A 23805-nucleotide genomic window follows, 5' to 3' on the forward strand; every position below is an offset into this window, starting at 1 on the left:
ACACTGATTACGCTCCAGAAAGCTGCAAAGCAGAGAAATAATGATGGAATTAAAGTTCATAACAGGAAAGCTAGACACCGAGGCTCCCAGAGCACTGTCCCGCCTGTCAGCTGCAGCTCATCGTCGCTGGCCTCCCTGAGCAGCACTTTCGGGCGTAATAACCTCCGAGAAACCGTGGTGCTTTCTAGGGGCGAGCAGAGGTCGGCGCCTGTCACCTGGATGCGCTGTGTGCTGTTGCTTATTTCACTGTTAGACCCCCTCTGTCTCCACCTGCCCCAGCATAGTGTCCTCATAAATATGCACATTTACGGGGTTCTATGGGGTATGCCCCTCGTGGGGCCAACACTCAGCACAGCAGCAACAGAGGACATCCAGAACCACTTGTGGGCTCCTTGTGGAGGCAGAAGAACGCTTGATTAGCCTCTCCGTCGACTGTCCCCTCCCCCACAGTAAATGTCACTGAGCCTGAGGTTTGTTTTCAAAAGCATCCAGTTAAACGCGTTGCTGCATTGATCTGGCAGGCCTCCTAGACATCGCGAACAAGAAACACTCGTGAAAATTTAATAATTGGCCCATGTGGATTCCTCACATCGCCCCTGACTTGCACATGTGTGAAGCGTGTAGGAGAACAGGGAAGACCCTCTGAGGCAGGGAGAAGGGGCAGACCTGGGGACACACACATGGAGGGGCCGCACTGCGCTCCTCTGTCGGCACGCCCCACATTTCGCCGATGCGGGAGCAGACCCGGGTCTGGGAGGGCGCAAGGGCGATGCCCCGCCCACTGAGCAACGCAGCTCACGCAGCTCACGTGTCGCCCCCTGGCCCGCAGGACCGGCTGTACTTCGTCATGGAATACGTCAACGGCGGGGACCTCATGTACCACATTCAGCAAGTAGGGAAATTCAAGGAGCCACAGGCAGTGTGAGTATGCGTTCAAGTCCCTTCGCTCAGACACGCAGCGGCCTGGCGGGGAGCTTCTGCTGGGCCAGCGGTGCAAGGGCTCCATGCCTTTGCAGTGGGGTGCCCCGCCCTGCAGTGGGGGTGGGGTTATAGCCGCATCCATCTCAGTGTGTAAGCCTCTGGTAAACCGGAGAGGGACTCAGCCAGCCGCTCGTTTATTGCATGTGAAAGGAGTGAGTGCCCGGGCCCTTGGGGAGCCCACCGTCTGCCCTGGAGTGGGAGAGGTCTCCAGACAATGGTGGTGCATTGCCACAGCTTTAGAGGTGACACAGGACACTACTCAGAGCCCCAAAGGTAGGGGAGGGAAGACCGTCCTCGGGGAGTGCCCATCGCAGCAGCTCGGGAGATGGAGCAAGATGTGGAGGGCAGTGGAGTAGGGGCGCTGGGTGACAGGCCTCGTGGGTGTCCCGCTGAGAAGCAGGAAGGCTGGGTGGGGCTTCGGTGAGGCCTGACAGCACCAGGCTAAGTTTTCACACAGCCCTCTGGCTGAGAGGAGGAGGGGGATTGGGGGAGTGTGTGGCTGGTGAAAAGGGACAGGAGAAGGGGAGGAGCTGGAGAAGTCAGTGTGTTTGAGGGCCCTTCTGGAGGAAGAAAACCAGAACTCAAAGACTGAAGGTGAGGGAGAGAAACCTCTTCAGGTGCCGCCCCATGGAGCATCTGGGGCAGCCATCAAGGAGGAGGCGTTCTTGGGGGAGAATGGGGAGCTTTGTCTGAAGGTTGCATTGGGATACACCTCGAATGCTGGGATGTGAGTCAGTGATACAGGAGACAGAGCTGGGACCTGGGGACCTGAAAAACCATCCGTTTTCAGGGGCCAGGAAGCCCCCGGAAACTCAGCAGGAGCCAATCTAAACAAATAGCAATTTCGTTTCCCCCCACGAGATGCACAGTGGCGTGAGCGCTGGTGAGTCGGGTGTGCAGGTGCCGGGACTGAGCCTGCGCTGTGGCCGAGGGAACGCCACAGCGGTGCGGTGCGGAGAACCGGCCCCAGGGAGGGTGGCCAGAGGCCGACGGGAGTTCTTTGGTAGCGAGTGTAGAAAATGCGAAGGCAGGTTTTCCTGCCCAGTCTCCAGAAACGCCTGCCCCATCCCGGCCCTCATGTCATTAGTGAGAGTGCGTTAATGTGCTGAGGCTGCCGAGTGGAGCTGGGGGGCACGGCTCTAGGACCAAGCGGCAGAATAGCCTCCTCGTGGTGTAGATAACCTAGAGGGCAGTCCCCTTTCGTTGTATCGGGGTGGCCAGAAAGGTACTATTTTTTAAAAGAGAGGAAAGCATGAAAAATAATGTAAAAGTCGCCTATAATCCCACCTCTTTTTCCTCTTCTATCTGTCCGCCTCCCACCGGCCCTCAGAGGAGGTGCCTGCTCCCCACTCAGGGTCCGGTCCTTGTCATCAGGGGTGCTCTGCCCGGGCAGACAGAGACTCCAGTGCCTGCTGAGCCTCCCGGGTGTGATGTTCGCACCCACAGTTTTGCGGCTTCTCAGACTTCAGAGACTCCTAAATACGATACAAATTTTGAAACATCCTTCAGCATTTATACTGAGTTTCAGATAATAACCTATGAGCAATTTTGAAATAATGACAGTAACTGCTTTTTATTATGAATTATTCAAAATGGTAAACTCGGGCACGAGTCACAGTGTCGCATTTATCCTGGCGCCCGGGGGCGGGGTGGGGTGAGGAGTGCAGGGGAAGAGTTCACCGCACACGATGCTCTGCCTTCCGGGGAGTAACTGCGTGTGCAGACGCTGCCGCACTCTGCTCGTGAGTGGGCAGAGGGAGGTGTGTTCTGCCACAGCCCCGACAGGAAGGCGTCTAATATCCACCCCTTTAAAGATTGTATTAGGAGTTTCTCTTAAGCAGTAAGTCACCTGTGCACCTGCCCCAGACAAGAAGTGCCTGCTTCTGGGCAGGAAATAAACTCATCTCATTGATTTTATTAGCTGTATCATTGGTAGAAGTTGTAGTGACAAAAACGGCAGAGGGAAGGGCGAAGGGTTGGAAGAACAAGCGAGGGGCGGTGCTGACCCCTGAGGGCCCCAGGTCTTGCATTGTTTTACCTCTTTGACACGTGAACTGCGGTGGGGGGTGGTTACAAAGTGTCCAGGGGTCCGATGAGGCCTGACGAGCTTTTTCTCTTGCAGATTCTACGCAGCAGAGATTTCCATTGGACTGTTCTTTCTTCATAAAAAAGGAATCATTTACAGGTGCGTGGTGACACTCCCCCACCACCCGTGCAGCAGAGCGTGTGGCTGGACCCCTGGGTCTCCGTGGGCACGTGATTCCGTGATGGGGACGCCAGGTGTAGCGTCGACAACCCCCAAGGCAGCAGAGACCTGCGGGGACCCTCGGGGAAACCAGAACCACCTTCTGACCTCTGGGCCTCAAAGGAGTCCTCTCGTTTCTAGTTCCCACAAGAAAACATGCTCTTCTCTCCACCAACAGCTCTCTCTCCACCTTTTGCCTGGAAGGGAGTTCGGGCAGCAACACGGAGCCTGAATTTCTGAGAGATGCTCAGCTAGTTAAGCACCGGGGCACTGGGGGGAGAGAGGCAAGGGGAAAGCTAGATCGTATTCTTCTGGTTGTCAGCCCTCGTGAAAGTCTGGTGCCCGAGAAAGAGGCACATCCCCCAGTATTAAGGGGAAGGTGACAAAAAGGACACATGGCACTGGGCAGAGGAGAAGGGACACGTGTGTGGCCCGGACCTGCTGAACCAGAACCTCTGGTGATTCACGCATGCAGCCGTGGTTGGGAATTGCTGGTTCAGCCAATTAGTCTTCCCTTCAGCGTGCATCTGGGCAGTGACTCCTGTATCCCTAAGTGGCACATTAGGCTCTAGAGGTTAGTAATAAGAATTCCTGGTCCCGACTCCCCTGGAACTTGTAGTTCAGATGCCATGGTGACGGCTGCTAGTCAACTATCCTGCTCCAGAGCAAGCCACGCCCCACTGTGGGCGGGGCCCTGATGCCTTGCCGCTTCCTTGCAGGGACCTGAAGTTAGACAACGTCATGCTGGACTCCGAAGGGCACATCAAGATCGCTGACTTCGGGATGTGCAAGGAGCACATGATGGACGGGGTCACGACCAGAACCTTCTGTGGGACCCCAGATTACATCGCCCCAGAGGTAGGGCCCCATTCTCCTTGTTTTCCAGACCAGCGCCTTCAAGCTGCCACCACAGCTCCCTCGTGGGGTCGGGGGTCACTGATGTGTCACTGGGTGGGGCAGTAGCCACAGAACAGACCAAACTGGACTAAACAGAGCAGAACGGGGGAAAAACGCACCCCTCGTGACACACAGCATGTCTCGGTTTGGGGAACTTCTGTTTCCCGCGTGTGCACACGTCGGCTGGCCACCTGGAACAGCGTATCTCCCGAGTGGCCACCCACGGTCAGAACAACTTAAGAAATGCCGCTGGGTGGGGGGGTGGGGGTCTTGCTTGTAAAAATGCTCTTTGTGGGAAAACTGGGTCAAAGCTGGTTCCTATGATGACTCTTGAGCAAAATCAGAGCGATTAGTGCTCTCAGTGATGCGCTGGCCTTGACCACGGTGTCTGTTCTGGGAAGGACGTGTGCAAGGGGTTATGAGCAAAGTGGTTCTGAGATGTGCATGTTGACAGCGAGGCTGTACTACCTGGCCTTCATTATAATGCTCCTTGAGTGACTCGCTTCATATTTGATGAAGCTTCTTCCACGCCAGCGACAGAAGGGGCCGAACCCCAGGGTCACTGCGGGGCCAGCTCCCTCCCCACACAGCCCTGCGGATGAAAGTCTTTTCCCAGCTGGGCACCAGTGTGATGGATTCAAAGTCAGGCCACCCTTCGGCCCTTTACAGAGCTCTCATGTTAGCCGTTGGCAGCTTTTATGGTGTTTATTTAGCATATTGCCCCCTCTCGGAGGCAGTCGGCACCTTGGAAAAAGCACGAGCTTAGAACTCAGATCAGTGTGCGCTTCAGTCCGGACTCTGCTATTGGCCGGCGGGGGGAACTGAGGCGAGCCGCTTACCCTCTCTGAGCCCACGGGGTCCTGCAGCGGCAAGTCGGGGTGGTAGTACACTCCGAGTGGAGTTGCTGGGAGGAGTCAAGTGCCTGATACAGTGTCGGGCACCTAGGAAACCCGCAGTAGGAGCCACTGTTCCAAACGGGAAACTAATTTATATTCCTTTGTTACTTAGAAACTTAAATTCTGAATTATGTGGCCAAAGATATTGTCTTATCTTGATAAGTAATTTGTTGAGGTTCCCCCCCCCCAAAAAAAAAGAACTCACACAGTGGTATCTCCAGGCATAACATGAGCTTAAACAGCCCTGTTTTCAAGCACAAAAGGAAGGTCTTACAGTAGAAGCGACTCCCGCCCCCACCAGTGCAGTGTTTCTTGTGACGCCGTCCACTGGCCGACAAGGATTCAACAGGCTGTGGTTATGAGCTGTGCCAGCTCCGGTAACGCCAGTGGATGCTGTAAAAGCTTGGGGACAGGGAATAGCAGCATTTTCAGGACTACAGGTGGCTTTGAACTTCGTTAAGACAGGTCTCAGCTGCTCAAATAGCTTCCTGTGCTCACTGACACCTCAGCCATCTGCTCTCACCAGGGGTGGCAGTGTTCCACGTGGGTGGGATTTCGCAAATAATTGAAGCTTATTGTCTTTTTAAAACATGTTTCTCATTGTATTAGTTTCCTATTGCTGCTGTAACAAATAAGCTCAGGCTTAGTGGGTGAAAACAGTACAAACATATTCTCTTACAGTTCCTTAGGCCAGAAGTCCAAAATCAGTCTCATGGGGTCAAGGTCACATTGCAGACAGAGCTGCCCTCCCTCGGGAAGCTCTGGGGTGATGCACAGTCTGGCCTTTCCCAGCCCCTGGGGGCTGTCTGCAGTCCTGCACTCGAGGTGCCTTCCTCTGTCCCCTGTGCCCGAAGCATAGTGTCTTCCAATCTCTGTCCTTTCTCACCCCAGCCCTCCAGCCTCCCTCTCCTAAAGATCCTGTGATAACATGGGGCCCACCCAGGTAACCCGGGATCACCTCCCCATGTCAAAATCTTTGACTTAGTCACATCTGCAGACCCCCCTTTATGGAGAGAAGTGAACATAGAGTCACAGCTTGTGGGGACGAGGGTGTACACGCCTTTGCACTGTACTCATGACGGCATCTAACTATACTCTATAACCTCCCACCGCCTTCCAAAGCGCACCTCAACCTACTTGTGATGTATCTGGGATCTCGGTTAACTCCCGGCCTTTTTATTTTTTTTGCTTAGACGCAGTTGTGTGTGTTTATGTGTTTCATTCTCTGCAACTCAACCACCTGTGTAGGTTCCAACAGCCCAGGGAAGATGAGTTCAGTTTCACCACCACCTCTACAGCCACACCCACCTCCCTCCTGACGCCCCTCCTGACGCCCCTCCCCACCCCCGGCAACCGTGCACCTATTTGTCATCCCATAACTCAGTCATTTCGAGAACGTCCGATGATGGCGTCGTACAGTGGGTAACCTTTCGAGACCGGCTTTTTCGGCTGAGCAGTTTCTAGAGCTACCGTCGCCGTGTTTGGGTGCTGCTTCTACCACTGGGTCGAGTCACCTAACACCCTAGGCCTCAGTATTCTCGCCTGTGCATTGGGGGGTGAGGAGGCCTCCTCTCCAAGCATGTTGTCTGTACTTGGAGTATTTTTCTGTCCCGGGCAAGTGGGTCCTCCCGTTGTCATGGTGCATTTGCTCATTTGCCACGTTGGACAGGGACCTTCCTGCAGCTGTCTGCCACAGCCCCTCTGGGGAGCTCTGGCTGCTGCTGTGTTCATGGTCCTTTTGGGGGAACACAGAGGCCAGGCTGGCCTGGGAAGACCCTTCAAACGGAGAAGTTGACTGCCATTTAGAAGTCAGCAGAGGACACAGTGCCTGTGTGGGGTCGGCCATGTCATGCCAGGACCCTGGGAACGAGCCTTCAGAAGGAGGGACCCTGTGATGTCACCATCGCCGAGCGATGTCAGGCACGGGCCGGCAGAGAGAGGGATGCAAGGGGGCGTGGCCTGGCCCTAAGTGCCCTCCATTCCGCAAGCCTTCATCCCTCTCCTTTGATCCTCTGTGCAAGCGAGAGCAGAGGAAGTGCTCCCCCAGTTGTCGCAGGTCTCCCCCGTGCCAGGCCCCTCGCATGCTCTCCCTCGGAGCTCACACCCAACCCCGCCGGGGACACGTCGTCAGGCCCATGTTCCGGAGGAGCTGCCTGGTGGGTGAGCAGGGGTCCCAGGCTCAGGCCGCCTCGGACCAGGGCCCCACCCACCACACCGAGTGCTGCTCAAACCCCCAACGAGTCATGTGTCCGGAGAGCATCCTGCGTGCCTGACTGTGTCACGCACGGTGCCACCAGGGGCGCAGAAATACCTCAGACGAGGGCCCGGCCTCGGTTTAGAAGGAGACACCGTGCAGACAAGCAGGACCTAAGATCCGTGTTTAGGTGCCGGCCGACCTTCCGTGAAAATTGAGCGGCGCTGCTTCGGGAATGCAGTCAGTAGCAGCTCGAGGTCGCCCCCCATTTTGCTGGCATCTTTCTCATAGGGGTCCTGGTGTCTGGCAGGCCGGGCCACAGGAATAATTGTGCTGCAGAGGAAAACCACCCAGGTTCAAGGTTTCCAAGCGTGATCAAAGGTTAACGTGATCCTGACCTCTGTGCAAATCCTCCTGTCAGATGGAGGCAAAATAATTACCTCACCTGGCATTTTCCTTAATAGGCAAAGCGAGGCTGAAGTATTTATAACTGCTTGTTCAAAAACCTTGAAATGGATTCACACTGTGGTAGCATCTCCTTAGCCGGGGAAGATGAGCTAAGGCGGAAAATGTCGCTGACAGGTGTGATTTGGGGTTGAGACGGACACCCACATAAGGGGTGCCCATGAGAAAGCCCTGAAGCTGATATGAAGGGGACCCTTTGCTCTGACACAGAAAGATTCTTCAGGGTCAGTGAGAGTCCTTACCTGGATCTAAACCCCCAGCTGAAAGTTCGCTCTTTGGGGCGTGTGAGACCCAGTCACAAATCGGGCATCTCCCCTAGCCACGACACAGACTCTGCTGACCAGCGTTGCCCACGGACTCCTGGAAGAAAGAGGAGCAGCAGGAACAGGGCTTGCTTCTGGCTGGAGGACCTCTGGGCACCTCCTGCTGCCACAAGGGGGCGCTCTTTGAAGATGTGCACGTGGAATCCTTCCTCGGGGCCTGGCTACACAGGGCATGTTAGACCACAGGCAGAGGATACCAGCCCCACTGACGCAGTGGCCGTCACCCTGTGCCACGCCCTCTGAGCGCATCCTGCGGCATGTCACGTGTCCTGCAGGGGCGGACGTTAAAGCCATGTGCCCAAGGGCCCGCAGCTGGTAACAGGCAAAGGCAGCGTCCGGACCCGAGACTTTCCGACCCCAGAGCCTGTGTGGTCTTTCCAGATGCGCGCTCCTTCCAGAAATGGAGAGGTCGGAGAGGTGGGGTGTGAGCTCTGGGATGTTACAGACCGTCTTTTCCTCCACATCTTCTAGGCCGAGGTGGACATCCACCCACCTGACCTGGGGTTGGGGGCCTGGGGCGTGGTCAGGCCTTCCCACCGCAGCTCGGGCACTGATGTGGGGTTGTGTTCCAGCTGTTAACACCAGGCAGGCCCCTCGGAAGCCATGGGGTGAGCCAGCACCACTTCGGCCCCTCTCCCTCACGTGGCAGCAGTTAATCAGGTATTCAGCAGGTGCCTGCTAAGTGCCTAAGCACGTTCAGCAGGAAAGGGGAACCCAGAGGGACTCAGGAGGATGCTGGGGGCTAAGCAGTGAGAAATAGGCCGCTGCAGCCCCGGGAAGACGTGGTGTAGAGACGCGATGAGACAGCATTCCCCTTGGCGAGAACAGGTGGCACCTCCAACATGGCCAAAATCACGAGGGCAAAGTCTGGGCGCCTTGCCACCCCCAGCCAGCTGGCCATATGCAGATGTGCAAACTCCTGGGAGTGTTGGGGGCCAAATAGTGTGAGAGAGCTGAAGGCCTATTCCCAGGGCTCCTCCTGGCATCTCCCTCCAGCCCAGCATTGCCTGGAAGTCTGCATTTTTATGTAAAATTGGCCTAATTGTTCAAGTTGACTCTAAACATATATTAAGAGAAACGTGTCCAGGGAAGATTCGGCCAGTGGGCCATCAGCTGCGACCTCTCTTCTGGAGGGGGTCAAGGGTCACATCTGGGAGAGCCACATTTTAGGGATGGGAGGAAAAGAGGGGGCCAGGAGGTGTGCACAGAGGCAGGAGACGCAGGGAGCTGTGGAGTCTTCCTGGGACGTCTCGCCCAGGCGTCCACGCACGACCCTCCCTCACCTCCTTCAAGCCTCAGCTCTGAGGTCATGTCCGGGAGGCCGCCTTTCCCGGTAATGCTGTTTGAAACTGCAGACCTCCAGCCCCACCCAGCCAGCGCTCTGTCCAAGCTCCACACTGCAGAATCTTTGTCTTGCACTCACTGATGACCCCTGCCCCGGGTCTGGAGCCATGCCCAGGCAGGCAGATGTATTGGGGACAAATGACTGCAGCCTGCTGCGTTCCAAGATGTGACAGTGGCAGAGGAGACACAGCAGCAGAGCAGAGCTGAAGGCTCTGGAACTGAGAGGCCAGGCACTCGGGAACCTGGTGTTGGGAGGGGCATCCCCAAGGCTCCCACCGGGGTGAGGCCGATGGCAGGGGACCGAGTGCCAAGGACGGCCATGTGCCTCACCTGGACTGCGGGGGAACCTGAGGGTCCAAAGTTTGGTGGGACACCAGCCCAGTCCCCCAGACAGCCCAAGTCCCCTGGTGTTGACATCCTGAGACTTTCCCTGGCTGCTGGGGAAGGCGCCATAGAGAGGGAGAGAAGGAAAGAGGATGTAAAAGTTAAATGAGAAGACAGCTCAGGGGTGCACTCAGTCCGGCGGTCAGGCAGTGAATTACTGGCCAGACCGAGAAGAAAGGGAAATGAGAGAGAGAGGGGGGCCAGTCAGCTCCAGTGAGGCTGCTCCGGGATCAGCGCCTCTGAACCGCCGGCCCCACGACGCGCCCGCACCGGCCGAGCAAAGAAAGCACTGATTAAAGAAAGAGGCCGATAAACCCGAGGGCGGCTTGCTCTCCGCCAGAGGCCAACTCCCCTCCACAGAAGGAAGGTGGCGGGCCAGTGACTGCTGCCTTGCAAGAGAAAATGAAGCAGCCGCTCTCCCTCCCAGAAATACTTGAAAAGCCAAGGCCGGGCTTTCCTCTCGGTTCCTCCTTAAATTGTGTAACTCTGCTCAGATCTCGTCAAGGAATTACGGTGGTTATATTAGCTCATATATTTTGCCATCTGCCTGCAGCTCCTTAATTGCCTCAATTCTCCCGGCCTCGGGGTTTCATCAGTTCAGTCCCGTTCTTCTGCAGCATTCGGCTCCAGGGCCCCCCCTACCCCCGTTTTCAGCTCCGCCTCCGGGCAGAGCGGTCTGCTGTGGGCTCAGTGCCCTGGCAAACACCTAGACCCAGGCAGAGCGCCTCACTGGTTTTGTTATTCGCTCCTTGATCAGCTCTGCAAAGGTGGTGTCACCAGCCCTGTTTTCCGGATGACGAGCCCCAGGCACGAAGAGATTTGCTTATTTTTCCCATGGCCCCAATTCAAGGGGGTCCTAGGCTTCGAACCTGGGGCTGATCAGCACCTCTCTGCAGGGGCTCTTGTCCCGAGAGCAGGGGGCTGCAGCATAGGCTGAGTTGCCACCCAGAGAAGGCCTCCCTCCCCGAGCACAAGTGAGCCACTCTCACAAGCCAGGTCCCTGTCTCCAGAGCCCTGATAACTAACTCCTGCCTCCTGGTGGTCTGTGGCTGCGCTCCTCTCGGCCCTGCACCTGGGATTTGTGTAATTCCTGTAAAAGTGGGTCAGAGGTGTCCGAATTCTATTTCATCTTTTACTTTGCAAAATTGCCTGGGCAATGGATGGGGAGGAGAGGGAGGGTGCCTGCAGAGAGACGACCAACAGTTGCTGGCTTCCTAGTGCGTACCGGTGCACCGATACCTGTTATCATGTTTAATTCCAGCAGTAGCCCTCTGAGGGAGTGGAATCACCCTGTTCAAGGACGAGGAAGAGGAGGAGGGAGCTGAGGGGTGGCCCGTCCAGGGCTGGCAGGCAGCGGGCAGCAGGGCGGGGGCCGGGCCTGGGCCGCCCAACCCACAGTGCAGGCCCGTTGTCTCACAGTGCGGCCATGTTCAGCCTGTCTGTCGCACGGCACCCACGTGCCAATCACTGACACCCCACAGCACCCCCAAAAATATATTTTGTGCCAATCTGAAAAAAAAATAGGTATAATTTTGATTCATCCACACCGATGGCTATTATTGTGTTAACTGTTACTTTTTTTTTTTTAAATTTGACAATCTAAGGGAAAAGCGGTCATTGCCCCTGACTGCCAACTCAGGGACCTCATGCTTCAGCAACTCTTGCGGCGCGCCGGGTGACAGTCGCCACCAGTGCCCAGTTGCCACTCGGTGCCTCGCTGATCGAGCCATTACCGAGAACGTCTACAAAGACCCCCTGGGCTGTGAGGCCTCCCGGTTCTGGGACGTCTTTTATGTCAGCTAGTAAAACTCCTACAGGCACAAAATACATGTTAGCCCCCAGCCGTTCCTTCACTGCTCAAGTACGTACCCTGCTGGCGTGCACAGTTAACGTTCTGAACCGCTTGGCGCTCAGCGAAGGAGGCCCGGGACAAGCAGGGCTCCGAAGTGGCGGCCCCGCCGTGAACCCCACCCTGCTCTTCCCAGGCACCAGCCCCATTGCCTGCCATCACCAGGAGAAACCGGTGACAAGGGCTGCAGTGACCGAGGTTGAGAGCCAGCTGACAAGAGTCTGGAGGGCCCTGGAGGGCCCCGGACGATGTGTCGGGCCCCAGAGGGACTCAGGCCGCCTGTGTGTTAGCCTCACGTGGACAGTGTCCACCCCGTGGGCAAACTTCCTATGTGACTCCAGGGGCGGCAGCTTCTTCATTGCATAGTGAACTCAGGCTGTCATTCTGCTCCTGAGAGAACTTGGGGTGACGTCTGTAAAGTGGGGTGACCATAGCACCTTTCTCCAAGCACAACTCTGAGGGTGGAGTTTCACGCGTGAGGAGCCGAGCCGGCCTCCGAGGCGGCGCTCCACGCACGGCTGTCCCCTCTTTGACAGGCGTCTCGGCTGCCCGTCACTGGGAAACTACCCCAGGCTCCCTGGCTCACAACGACAGCCCTGTGAATGCTGCCATTCTGTGCAGCAGGGCGGTCCGGGGCACTCGGCCACAGGGGCTTCTGAACACTGTCGGCTCCGGGCCCCGCTGCCCCCAGCTGACCACCCACTGGCCAAGGCAGCTGTGCTCTCCTGCACACGGTCTGTCTTTCTGTGCAGTCCGCCTGCCTCCTCATTCAGTGGGTTGTCCAGGGCTTCTGGACGTGGTGGCTGGTTCCCAAGAGGGCAAAAGCAGAAGCCACAAGGCCCCTTCCTGAAGCTGCCCCTGTCACTGAACGGTGTCACTTCCACCACATTCTCTAGTTTGAAGCAAGTCTCTGAGCCAGCCCGGGGCGGGAGTGGCGGGGGCAAGATGGATGGCACATCCTGGTGGGAGGAGTGGCAGTGTCACACCGCCAGAGGGCACACAGGATGGGAGGTCCCTGCAGCCATCCTCAGAGACAGTCCATCTTGGGGGACAGCTGGTCTTGCTGTGTGTTGACCAGTGAAAGGATCCTTAACATAGCACCCCGAAGGGGGAGTCCCTGAAGGCCCTGAGGACTCAGACTAGCGGCCCCCCCCCCCCCCCCGTGTTTAGAGCTGAGATCAGCACACTCTTCCTGCAAAGGGCTAGGGAGTAAATATTTTAGGCTTTGCCTTAATCTACATTTTAGATTTTGCCAAGAGGCAAAACCGAGTGACTGTTCATGCCAGAAGACTGATAGTCTTTTTACATTTTCAATTTACTTTTAAAAATGTGAGAACCGTGTTTAGCTCACAAGCTGTGCACAAGCAGGAGGCAGGCTGGATTTGGCCTAGAAGCTGTCGCTTGCCATTCCCAACTGTGAGGGCTGTCCTCTGGCCTGCCTCGGCCTTGGCTCTTCCCAGTAGGGTAAGGGGTCTGTTGGGACGAGGGAGGGAAATTCCCAGGACTCAGGGCCTGAAAATTTCCTTCCAGGACCTGTGAGGGCCTCCTCCCGAGCTCCGTCCTCCCTGGGACACCAGCCTGCTCCCCTGTGCACTCCTGCCTCTGACGGGGAGGGATCAGTGGTGGCTGTGCACAGGAGACAGAGGACAGAGCTTGGACATGCAGACCAGGGTGCACTAGGCTCTTCGTGGGTGTGATGAGCAGGAACTGGAGAGAGATGTGGAGGGGACCCAGTTTCCACTCACCGAAGGACTCTGTGGAGTCCGTGGATTCTAAAGTTGAACCAGCCCTGCCAGGTACTTGGAGGACATTAATGGACGGACTTATGCCCCCAAGCCATGTGTTGTGCCCTAACCTCCAGTGCTCTACTGTAAGTAAAGATACAGCCTTTAAGGACATAAAGTTAAATAAGGTCCTTATGAAGACGAGGGGAACCCCCAAACGCACATTCAGGAAAGGCCAGCTGAGACCTGCCGAGAAGACTATCTGCGGCCGAGATGCCTCCCTAGAAACCGGCCCTGCCGGCTCATGAATTGGACTTCCGGCCTCCAGAGCTGTGAGAAGATAAGTTTCTGGTGTTTAAGCCACCTGGTCTGTGGCGTTGTGTTACGGCAGCCTGCGCCGACTGGTACAGGAAGGGCGCAGTCGCCAAGGGGAGAACGTGCTCTGTTTAACCGTTTGCTAGCTCGATGTGTGGCATATATTTAGGCGTTTTGTGTGTGAGTCCTCCCCACCTTCAAATGTTAGACACGAGCCCGTCCCAAGGCCGTATGGAGTCCTGGCTTTGGACCAAGTAAATTATGTTGTGAGCAGAGAAGTGTTTTTTATATTCAGAGTCTGCACCATTGTCTGTCTGCTCACACAGAACAGGAAGAAAGAGTACATAGAGAGCTCACAGGTAATACGTCCCGGGTCCCTGCCCCATTCCCGGCCCCTGCTCACACGGAGAGGGTACCGCAAGAGGGAAGGCCCGGGCCGGGGGGTCGCCACATCTGAGCTGCCACGCCCCGACTTCCCCAGTGGCCCCTAGGAGTGGTGCTCGGCACAGTGGTGGGGACTGCGCTCGGGGCAGGTGGGTGAAAGTTTGACCTCTGTGACTGTCAGTGTCACACTCTCAGGGTGTCTCACTGTTTCAGAGGTTCTTGACAACTTCAGGTTGGGAGAAGGGAGAGAACCTAAAGAGGTTTGATTTCTTTGCTGTAACCAGGAATCACAGAAGTTGTGGGGTACTGAGCGGAAGAGGTTGGTAACCCAAGTCCATTGGGGTGGTGTTTCCCAGCCCCAGTCATTCCATTGTCCCCTTCCTTCCCGACTCCCTTCTTCCATGACTCGCAAGTGTCACAGAGGAGCTAGAGAGAGCTTAGTCCGAGTAGGAGGTTAGATCCTGCTTGGAAGAATTACACAAAGACTGGGAATGGGAATGCTTTCTCTCCAAGGAACTCAGTACAGTGAGTGCCTCATCGGAGCACCATGAAAAACCACATCCCACTGCTCTCTGGTCTGCACTCCAGAATCAGGGACGTCCTCCTCCCAGAGCGAGAGGCTGGCACTTGACTCAGAGGCCTGTGTGCGGCTCCTGCAGAGCCCGCGCTGCACTTGGGAGGGCGATGTGAGGGTTTCCGACAAAGCTGGACGTGGTGATCTCGGCACCACGACCCAGCACCGGTTCTCCTGGGTGTTCACCCCAGTGAACCGAAAGCGCATCCGCACAGATACCTGCGCAGGGTGTGGGCAGTGGCATCGTTTGCAGCTGCCACAACTTGGAAGCAGCCGGGGTGCCCTTCGCAGGTGATGGGTGAAGGGGTGGGTAGGTCTAGATAAGGGGGTAGCATCCGGCACTGCAAAGAAATGGACCGTCGAGCCGGGAACACTCCTGGAGGAAACCGAGTGCATGTTACTAAGTGAAAGGGGCTGATCTGAGAGGCTACATACTGTGTGATCCCAACGAATGTACAGGACATCCCGGAAAAGGCAAATCCAGGGAGATGGTACCAGGATTCGTGGTCGGTATGGATTGGTGGGGGAAGGGAGGGATGATTAGGCCGGGCACAGAGGATTGGAGGCCAGAGAAACTGTTCTGTGTGACACTACAGTGGTGGGTATGTGCCACGATACATTTGTCAAAACCCATAAAATATAAAACACCGAGAGGGAACCCTGATATAATCTCTGGACTCTCGGTGATAATGATGTGACAGTATAAATTCATTGAACGTGTCACTCTGGCGAGAGATGTCAGTCGTAGGGGACAGCATACGTGTGAGGACCGGGGGCAGGTGGGGGCTCTGCGCGTCCTACTCAACTACGCTGTGCACCTAAAACCCCTCTTTAGAAAAGAAAATATTAATTTAAAAATACAGCCTGTGTGGCCTTTCCCCTCGGAGCATCTGGAATAGAGCTGGGAGCAGGACCTGGGATCAGCAGGCTTTAGGCTTCGCAGTGCTCTTCTCTCCCTCCGTCCCTCCCTCCTTCCTTCCTTCTCTTTTTTCTTTGGTTTTCATTTGCATTGATTGCCACTTAAAGCCAGCGTTAATCCTTACAGACCATCTTCCTACCTGCAGGGGGCGCAGTGCTCAGGTTGTCCTGCCCTGTCCTGCTGCGTGGCTTTCCCTCTGGCCGTGTAGAGGGAACCACAGGGGGTCACTATGAGTGGATTTGGAACACTTTTATTTCCATTAGAGAAGTTGTTTTCTGTTCTCTCCAGTGCTAGAGAGAGCCACAATTTTTGTCTAAGTTGGACTCCAGACTTTTCGTTCTCATCTTGTGCAAATTGTCTATATACTTATATAATGCCCTTTGTCCAAGGATTTCAAACATCACTGTCGTTTCTCCTGTAATACACTAAGACCCTTGATCTAAGATACCACATTTTAGTGCATTTGGAGCACCTTGGCTGAGAGGTGGGAGTCCCCCACCCTTGTCCCCCGCCGTGGTGCTTCCTGTTTGGCACATTCTGGTCCAGGCCTGGTGCTGCAGGAAGAGGACACGGTCAGGAGACCTTGCCACTGGCTCGTCACCCAGCCCCGTGGCCTTCAAACAAGCCACTTCGCTACTCTGAGCCTCAGGTTCCTGTTCAGAACCCTGAGGACACCTTCCTAAATCACGTCTAAGCCCCTTCCCACCTTAGCAACCCAGCAATGCTGCAAGCACTTTGGACCGTGCGCCGAGGTGGTCAGTGGTGTCTGCAGGGCGGGCTGTCAGACCCCGCGGGACCAGACCGTCAGTTTCTCCAACACGACCTGACGGACGGCCTGCTGGGCTGGGTGCGGGCCTGGTGCTAGGGTGCACCAGCGGGTGGCCCGGCCCCTGCTGGGGAGAATCGGGGGTCGGGTGGGGGCAGATAAGCAGTCTCGTAGAATGTGTCCTTGGCTCCAGGAGCTGTGTGTCCGGGGGCTGTGGGCCCCTGAGGGGGCAGTGGAGGAGCCCGTCCTACCTGTCAGGACCGAACACTCAGAAAACAGGCCCCCCTTCTCTCTGTCCAGACGGCACCGTTTGGACACGTCAGTGTTATTTTTAATAAAAAGTAGAGATATTCTTGGTTTCCTTGAGACAGTAAAAGGGCGTGAGCATGTTTTATGCATGAAGGCCAGCATTATGTTGTGATGGCCGCCTAGAAATAGGCTTCTGCGGTCAGGCCATTTATTTTAGAACGGGCTCTGGAGGTCTGGCAAGTAAATAGAACACAAAAATGAAGAACCGGGTCCAGAGGAGGTGCACCCAAGAACGGGAGGGAGACCCTGTCTGCGCACGTCTTAGTCGCATGGGGGCCCTTCGAGACCAGGCCTTCGGAGCCGGAGTCCCTGGGGGAGTGGGAGCCTTGGCTGTTTCAAGCCCGTTAAGCACTGGGACCCTCTTTTTTACAAAAGTCACCTGAATCGGGCCAGTTGCCACCACCGCTGTCTAGGGAACCACACAAGGTGCAGAGGTGGAGAACCAAATGGTCGAGAGCGTGGGTGCCAAGGCTGGACCACCAGGGGTCCAGTCCCGGCATTGCCTCTTCCTGGCCGTGCACCTCGCCAGGCTGTCGTGACGCCTGGATGAGCTGACACAGCCAGAGAGCCTGGTGCATGGTGGATGCTGTACTGGTGACAGTGGCAACAGTCCCTGGGTACAGCCACTGTCGCCACTGCCATGGCATCTCCACCCTGACCACACGGCCCGGTTTTTCCAGATAGCTTCCGGAGCCCCATCGCCTTCGGGAGGCCTTCCGATCCATAGCCCCGGCAGAGAGCGGAAGGGCGGGTGGCCTTAGGGAGATGTCCTTCCAGGCACTGTGGGCCTCTGGCCTGGTCAGAGAAGGGAGGCTGCCCCTGCCCCCCTGCCCCCGCATTCCTAGTTCTGTGCCCAGGCTGGAAGAAAGCTCATTCACAGCTCACTTTTGTAAGACAGGCAGCCATTTACAACATCCTGACACCCGCCCCCCAAACAGTGGGCCTGTATAAGTACAATAATAATGATCATGATGACAAACATCAGTAAAACTGAATGACACTGGCCTGGCTGGGGGGTCTGTCTTTGAAGCTGAAGTTCAGCCTCCCATGTGCTCCCGGAGGTCTGCCAACTCGAGCCCCTCTTGCCAAGTCCGCCTCTCCTTTTGTGAGTCCTCTGCTCTGAGAAACCATCACAGCCCCTTGCCTGGGGTGTCAGGCAGTGCCCCCGCCCCACCCCGCCCCCGGGCTTGGCTGTAAGCCTCCATTGGCCCACGGGTGCCAGAGGCACCTGCTCCGGTGGGGGCAGACACCAGCGAGCCTCACCGCCCATTGTGTCCTCTGGGCCTGGTCCTCCGCCCAGGGCTGGCTCCCTAGGCCATCTGGAGCCGGGGCGAGGGTCCGGTCCAGCACATCCAACAGAAATAAATACAAGCCAACTGCACTTAGCAGCCACATTTTTAAAAAGTTGAAAGAGAAGTAAGCCAAATGAATTTGAACATATTTTAGCCCCAGATATCCAGAATAAAAGCTTATGAATGAGATGTTCTGCATTTTCCAGTCTCTGCATCTTTGGGATCTGCAGCGTGATCTACACCCACCGCACACCTCCGCATGTGTGGGGCACCCCGAGCTCAGTAGCCACACGCAGTCCACACAGCGTACAGGGGACAGTGCGACCGACTTCCTGAACCGTGAGCCTCTAACTGTTCCCCTCAAAGGGGGCTTGCTAACGCTGTTTCCCTTTTGCAGTGAGAGTCTGGGTAATGGGAGGGATGTATGACTAGCAGCTGGTCATTGAGGAGAAAGTGTGCTTTGTTCTAAAAGTGAATTTGTGTTGGTAAGTTGCCCCCAGATTTGTGACAGACCTTCAGACCGTCCCACGTTCTCTGGCACATGAGCTGTGGTAACAGACAATGGGCTTCTCCGGTGTGGCAGGGAGTGGGAAATGCCCCCTTGAAATCCTGAGTCCCATCCTGTTGTCTCCAGGCACCGCCGTGATCTGTGACTCTGTATCCTCGGCCCAGCAGTGGCTGAGCTGGCGGGCTCCGGGGAGTGACCAATGCTGTCGCCAAGAAGAACGAGCCGTTGGCATGTGGCCTTCTGCTCTGGGAGGCCATGGGGGAGGGAGGGGGCGTTAACAACGGGAGTCATGGAGTTTAGTGCCATGGGAATTGAAAATTAAAAGCAGGTTGTACCAAAGTTGACAAAGTCAAGAAGGAAGAAGAAAAACTTCAGGTGGCCCTGGCTTTTAGGGTTTGTAAATCATTCTGACCAGAAACAGGGGTCCTATGCCCTTGACTCCTAAGCTTTCCAAACTCGGGCAGCCCTTCCCACCACCCACATGCAGGGGTCCGGGCGATACGACTGTGCGGGTATTTGTGGGGTACTGGATATGAGATAGTGAGCCCCCGTTCCGCGGCATCATGATTCACACAGCAACGTGGCGCCTCAGCTGTGCGCGTGTTAAAAACCAACTTACTAAAACACTGGTTGTTGAAAGCAGATCGCAGGGAAGCTTTTAATATAGTGGCAAGAACAAATTTTATTTGCATGCTTTTGATATATGATTACTAAACTGAAACGATGCCTTCAGATCTCTTTAATCCTCAAAGCCCTCTGATTAACATTCTATGTATTTGAAAGCCATAAATCATATTTTTAAAACAAATATGTCAGTATCCAGAGCACTACCTGTGAACAGATGGGCTTTCAGGCAGGTGTCCCAAACTTCTTACACCTCAGTTTTCTTGCCTGTAAAATGGGAATCACGGCAGTGTCTGCCTCGTTGGATCACACACAATGTGGAGAGCGTCAGACGGACAGTCAGTGCTCTGTGGGTGTGCTTGTGTCCGCCCAAAGGCACTCTTCGTGGTCCTGCCGCTTGGCCACGACAGGCTTCGATCCAGTGATGTCCTGTCTGGGGGTCGTTAGGTAGATTCGAGACTTATTTTGGCAGGTTTTTTGGGTGCTGTGTGTGTGTGTGTGTGTGTGTGTTGTCCAAGTTTCCAGAAAAGAACAAATGTAATTTTAAAAAGAAACGAAGGCCTCCTTTTGTTTGTTTATCATTCTCCCGTCATGGAAATGAGCCATAGAGCCGCCCAGTGCAAATCTGTATCCCCCTGTCGTCGCCCACACTGGAGTGAGCAAGCCCGGGGCTCTGCCCCTCTGGTCCTGCTACAGGAGATCCTAGTGGCTCATTAACAGAAGGGAGACGGGCAGGCTGGCAGGAAACTTGTTTATGTCCCAGGACGTTTGATTAGACCTACTGGGCCAATAAAAAAATACCGTACCACATGTCAAAGTCAAATTCACATGCAAAGCACCAGAGTGGTCGTGCCAAGTCCCTGGTAGTCAGTCTGCACGTCGAATCCTGGGCACGACCCAGGCACCTGGGGATTGTGTGCGTTAGGTGCTCGGCCGGCCTGCCTGGCAGCAAAGCCAGGGTTTTAATGAGCCAGCGCCGCGCCCACCCGTCCTCGAGGGGAGGTTGCAGAGTTGCTCCAGGGTTTCTGGGCACCACGAAGGCAGAGGGTGGAGGGAAGGGGGTCCCCGTCAGCCCGTCACCCAGCTTCGGCGGCCGCCTGCATTTTCACCTGCTCTTCCCCCACCTATTTTACTGATGCATTTAAAACAAATCTGAGATTTCATTTTACCCATAAATACTTCACCCCTCACACATTTCACTCAAAAATGCACTCACCTCGGACTGAAAAGGACACTCTTTAATCATGATACCGTTTATCCTCCCTGACAGTTCCTTAATGTCACCTGGTATCAGGGTCGTATTTAATTTTCCCAGTGTCTGGTTTACAGTTGGTTAGTTAGAATCAAGATCAGACAATCCCAAGCATTACATTTGGTTATTGTACTTTATGTTTCTCTGAAAGCAGTTTGAAACCTTAGTCATTCAACAATCTTGTACCTCTGTGTGCAACACCAGAAAACTAGAGTTTTTTTACTCCTCCTTCTCCTTGTTACTGTTCCATAATCCTCTTCATCTTCATCGCTTGTAGAGAAATTGTCACGTAGCTTCATTTTCTTATATATCAGACCCTCGCTTCAAATGACCTATGCATTTTCTAAAAATTAAATCCACCTCAGTGTCCAAATATTTTTCTCCAACAAGGATCATCAAATCTACCTTCAGACAGCGCCATGGCATCTGGGGGAGTGGGGGGCAGGGGGGGGACGCAGAAGGCAAGTTCCAAACAGGTTTTGGGCAGTGAATCGGGGCCAGTGGTTCTCAAGGTGCCTGATTTGAGGGGTGCTCTGCCCTGGGTGCAGAAATCAAAGACATTGTCACCCCCTTATTCGAAAACTGTGTAAATGCCCACAGGCGTGACTTATACCTGCTCTAGCACAAGATTTTTGATTTGCCACCGACTGTAATTGGCGTTTGTTTTCCCACAGATCATCGCCTACCAGCCGTATGGGAAGTCCGTGGACTGGTGGGCCTACGGCGTCCTGCTGTACGAAATGCTGGCCGGGCAGGTAACGTCTCACCGTGCTCTCCTGCTGCTTCTCTGCCCTCTGGTGTGAGCGCTTCGGCTCAGGCGGGGCCAGGCGGCCGGGCTGGGCACTGTGGTGTGGCTGGTGCCGGCTGGCTCCCTGGGCCCAGGTGGAGGGGGAGACGCTCCCCTGAGAGTGGGTTCTATGCACATGGGCAGAAGTTAGCTTCTCGTCCCAGAAACCTGCACTGACAGGTGCATCCTGGAGTCAGACAGTGTGCAGCTTTCACATTGTACACAGGAGCCCCTGTACACCGATGACGACCCAGGCCCCTGTCATCCGCGGTGTCTCAGACCCGGCTTAGGCTCCCTGCAAGTGCGTCTGCAGAACCCTGGTGCCGCCCGTGTGTGTGTGCGCGCCATCATTGAAGATGTGCTCCAGTAGCTTCTCCCACCCCTCTTGTCCGCCATAGGCAGTTCATCTAACTTGTGTAAAAGTCCAATGAGGCTGAGCTTCCAGCTGAGGAAAGACACGTGTGGTTTTCTCTTGGGAATGACATATCAGATAACCAGGTGCATCACTGCCCAGCACGGCGCTTGCTGAGGTGATGGCCTCATGTCTTCATCGGAGTAAGTCCCAGCAGCCCTTGCGACAAGCCACCTCAGAATCTCAGTGGGCTAACACACAGCACAGGTATATTTCACATTCTTGGTGCAGGCCTGTGTGGGGGCAGGGGCACGGATCCCAAGGTCATTCAAGGACCCAGGCTTCTTGCACCCATTGGCTCCGCCTTCTGGAGCCTCGGGTTCCTCCACTGACCCCCTCACTACTCAGCCAGCGGTGAGGAGAGAAACGGAGGACAGCCACACCTGTGCCCTCAGGCCCAGGCCTGCAGGTGGCACACAGCACTCCCGCCTACAACATGCTGGCCCCACGGTCCCACGGAGATGCATTGCAGAGGGCTGGAGGTATCGTGCACCTGTGAGCTCAGCAGGGAGAAGCGGGTTTGGTGAGCATCTACCCGATCCCTGCCATCGCACTTCAAAACGATTCTGTTGTGGCTGCTTTTATAGTTGCCAGCACCCCGATAGCTAAGAGCCTGAGTAAGGAGAATAGAAAGAAGTGCTTGTGTTACATAGCAGAGCTACACTTCCCAAAAAAGTCTTTAAATCTTTGCTTCTGAAAAGAAGTTACCCTTTCTGACAACTTACACCCATTGACTCATTCATTTATTCACGCAACATGCACTTACGATGGTAATAACCCGTAATGAAGGTCCGCATCTTCACAAAGCTTACAGTCTACAGAAAGACAATAGGCAAGGTAAAGAAGGGAAATGTGTAACAGTTGGAAAGCTAAGAAGAAAAGTAACCATCAGGAAAAGAAGGCATAGTGTTGGAGAAGGGCTGAAATTTTAGCTGGGAAGGCCAAGGAGGGCCTTGTGTACAAGCCAAATTAGGATGAAAGAGATATGAGGGAATGTCCATGTGCATATCTGGGGGGAAAGCAGGTGCAAAGGCCCTGGGGTGGGACTAAGCTACCATGTTTAAGCAGTGGAAGGGAAGTTGCCAGTGTGGTTGGAGCAGAGCAGGGAGTCCTGCGAGGGAGCAGGTGGTGGGAGGAGGAAGAGGAGGAGGTCCAAGGTCGGAGACAAAGGGGGGCACACCAGGTCACATGTGCGTAGGGATCATTGCAAGGCCATTGGCCTTCCCACCGGATGGGAGGCCATGGAGGATCTGTCTCTCTGATCGTATCTTACATCTTTCAGATACTAAAGTAGTCTTTTAGAAGTTAAAAGATATATGGTACTAGCCTACATTTGGTCATTATTTCTCCGTGATGTTAGGATGGGATTTATATTTTAAAAAGTGGTTTGTGTATTATTTAGGTTTTTGTCCCTAGTACCATGTTTATTTTAGGCCAAATGCCTCCATTTGTAAACACAGAAGAGCAGGTTATGCAGAACAGCTGTCAGGGAGATAACAGCTGGCAAAACACAAGTCTCCCGCTCCCTGAGTTAATTTCCCCTCTTTAGAACTTTGACGCTAAAATTGGACTGAATTATCGGCCCCCTGGGGGCCATGCTGTTCTCAGAAGCACAGAAAGCTGAGTTCCCCTCCTCGATCCCACTTGCATGTCCTGACTCTTGAGTCCGGAAAACAAGCCCTGCTTTCATGAAGAGGCACATTTGCATATGCCAACAAACAAAATTGGTTGGGTGGAAATAGGATCTGTTTCCAAGGGCACTTTACAAGAGCTGAAATGAGCTGTTTCTTTATTGGCCGGCAGGAGACTAGCATTTCGGGACCCAGGCCTGCAGCGAAGTCCCCTCCACCCCGTCTTCCTCCTCCCCCTCCAAGCCTCCCGGGTCTGTGTTCTGCAGGGGAGAGCGCAGGAGACGCTGCTCTCCTTCGGGGAGGTCCCCTCCCGGGGGCATTCTGAAGGCCCGCCTCCTCTGCAGCGGGTCCTTCCTCTCACCCCAGAGAGCCCAGGGCCCTCCCCCACCCCGTGGTTCCACAGACATTCTGGCACATTTTCATTATTTTTCATCCCGTTCCTCGGGGTCAATGAGCCTGCCTTATGTGATTTCTGGAAGTGTCCACCATCTCTGTTGGACACGGGGAGGCTCTCACTGTGGCACCTGAACGTTGGCCCACGTCCGGGCGCACTGGCGGACACAGCCACTGCTCCTTCCTCAGAGCCTCCGCTGTGCCGCCCGGCACGGTGTCTCCACCTCAGACCCCCTTCCTCGCTTTGCTCCCTGACCCGATGCAAACTTGAACATATTCCTGGGCTGTGACTAAGCCCGAAAAGGACAATAAAGGCTCCACGTGTACCGTCCACACT

General features: G+C 55.1%; 1 protein-coding gene across 1 annotated transcript in view; it reads left to right on the forward strand.

Moving 5' to 3' along the window:
• PRKCA (protein kinase C alpha) overlaps window positions 1-23805 on the forward strand; it is a 356244-nt gene that overhangs the window by 308358 nt on the left and 24081 nt on the right. The window contains exons 11-14 of the mRNA XM_028520046.2: window positions 830-921; window positions 3104-3166; window positions 3946-4084; window positions 20920-21000. Coding sequence (XP_028375847.1) covers window positions 830-921; window positions 3104-3166; window positions 3946-4084; window positions 20920-21000 — 375 coding nt within the window. The remainder of the gene's footprint in view (window positions 1-829; window positions 922-3103; window positions 3167-3945; window positions 4085-20919; window positions 21001-23805) is intronic.

Source organism: Phyllostomus discolor, chromosome 8 (assembly GCF_004126475.2).
Source record: "Phyllostomus discolor isolate MPI-MPIP mPhyDis1 chromosome 8, mPhyDis1.pri.v3, whole genome shotgun sequence".
Lineage (NCBI taxonomy): Eukaryota > Metazoa > Chordata > Mammalia > Chiroptera > Phyllostomidae > Phyllostomus > Phyllostomus discolor.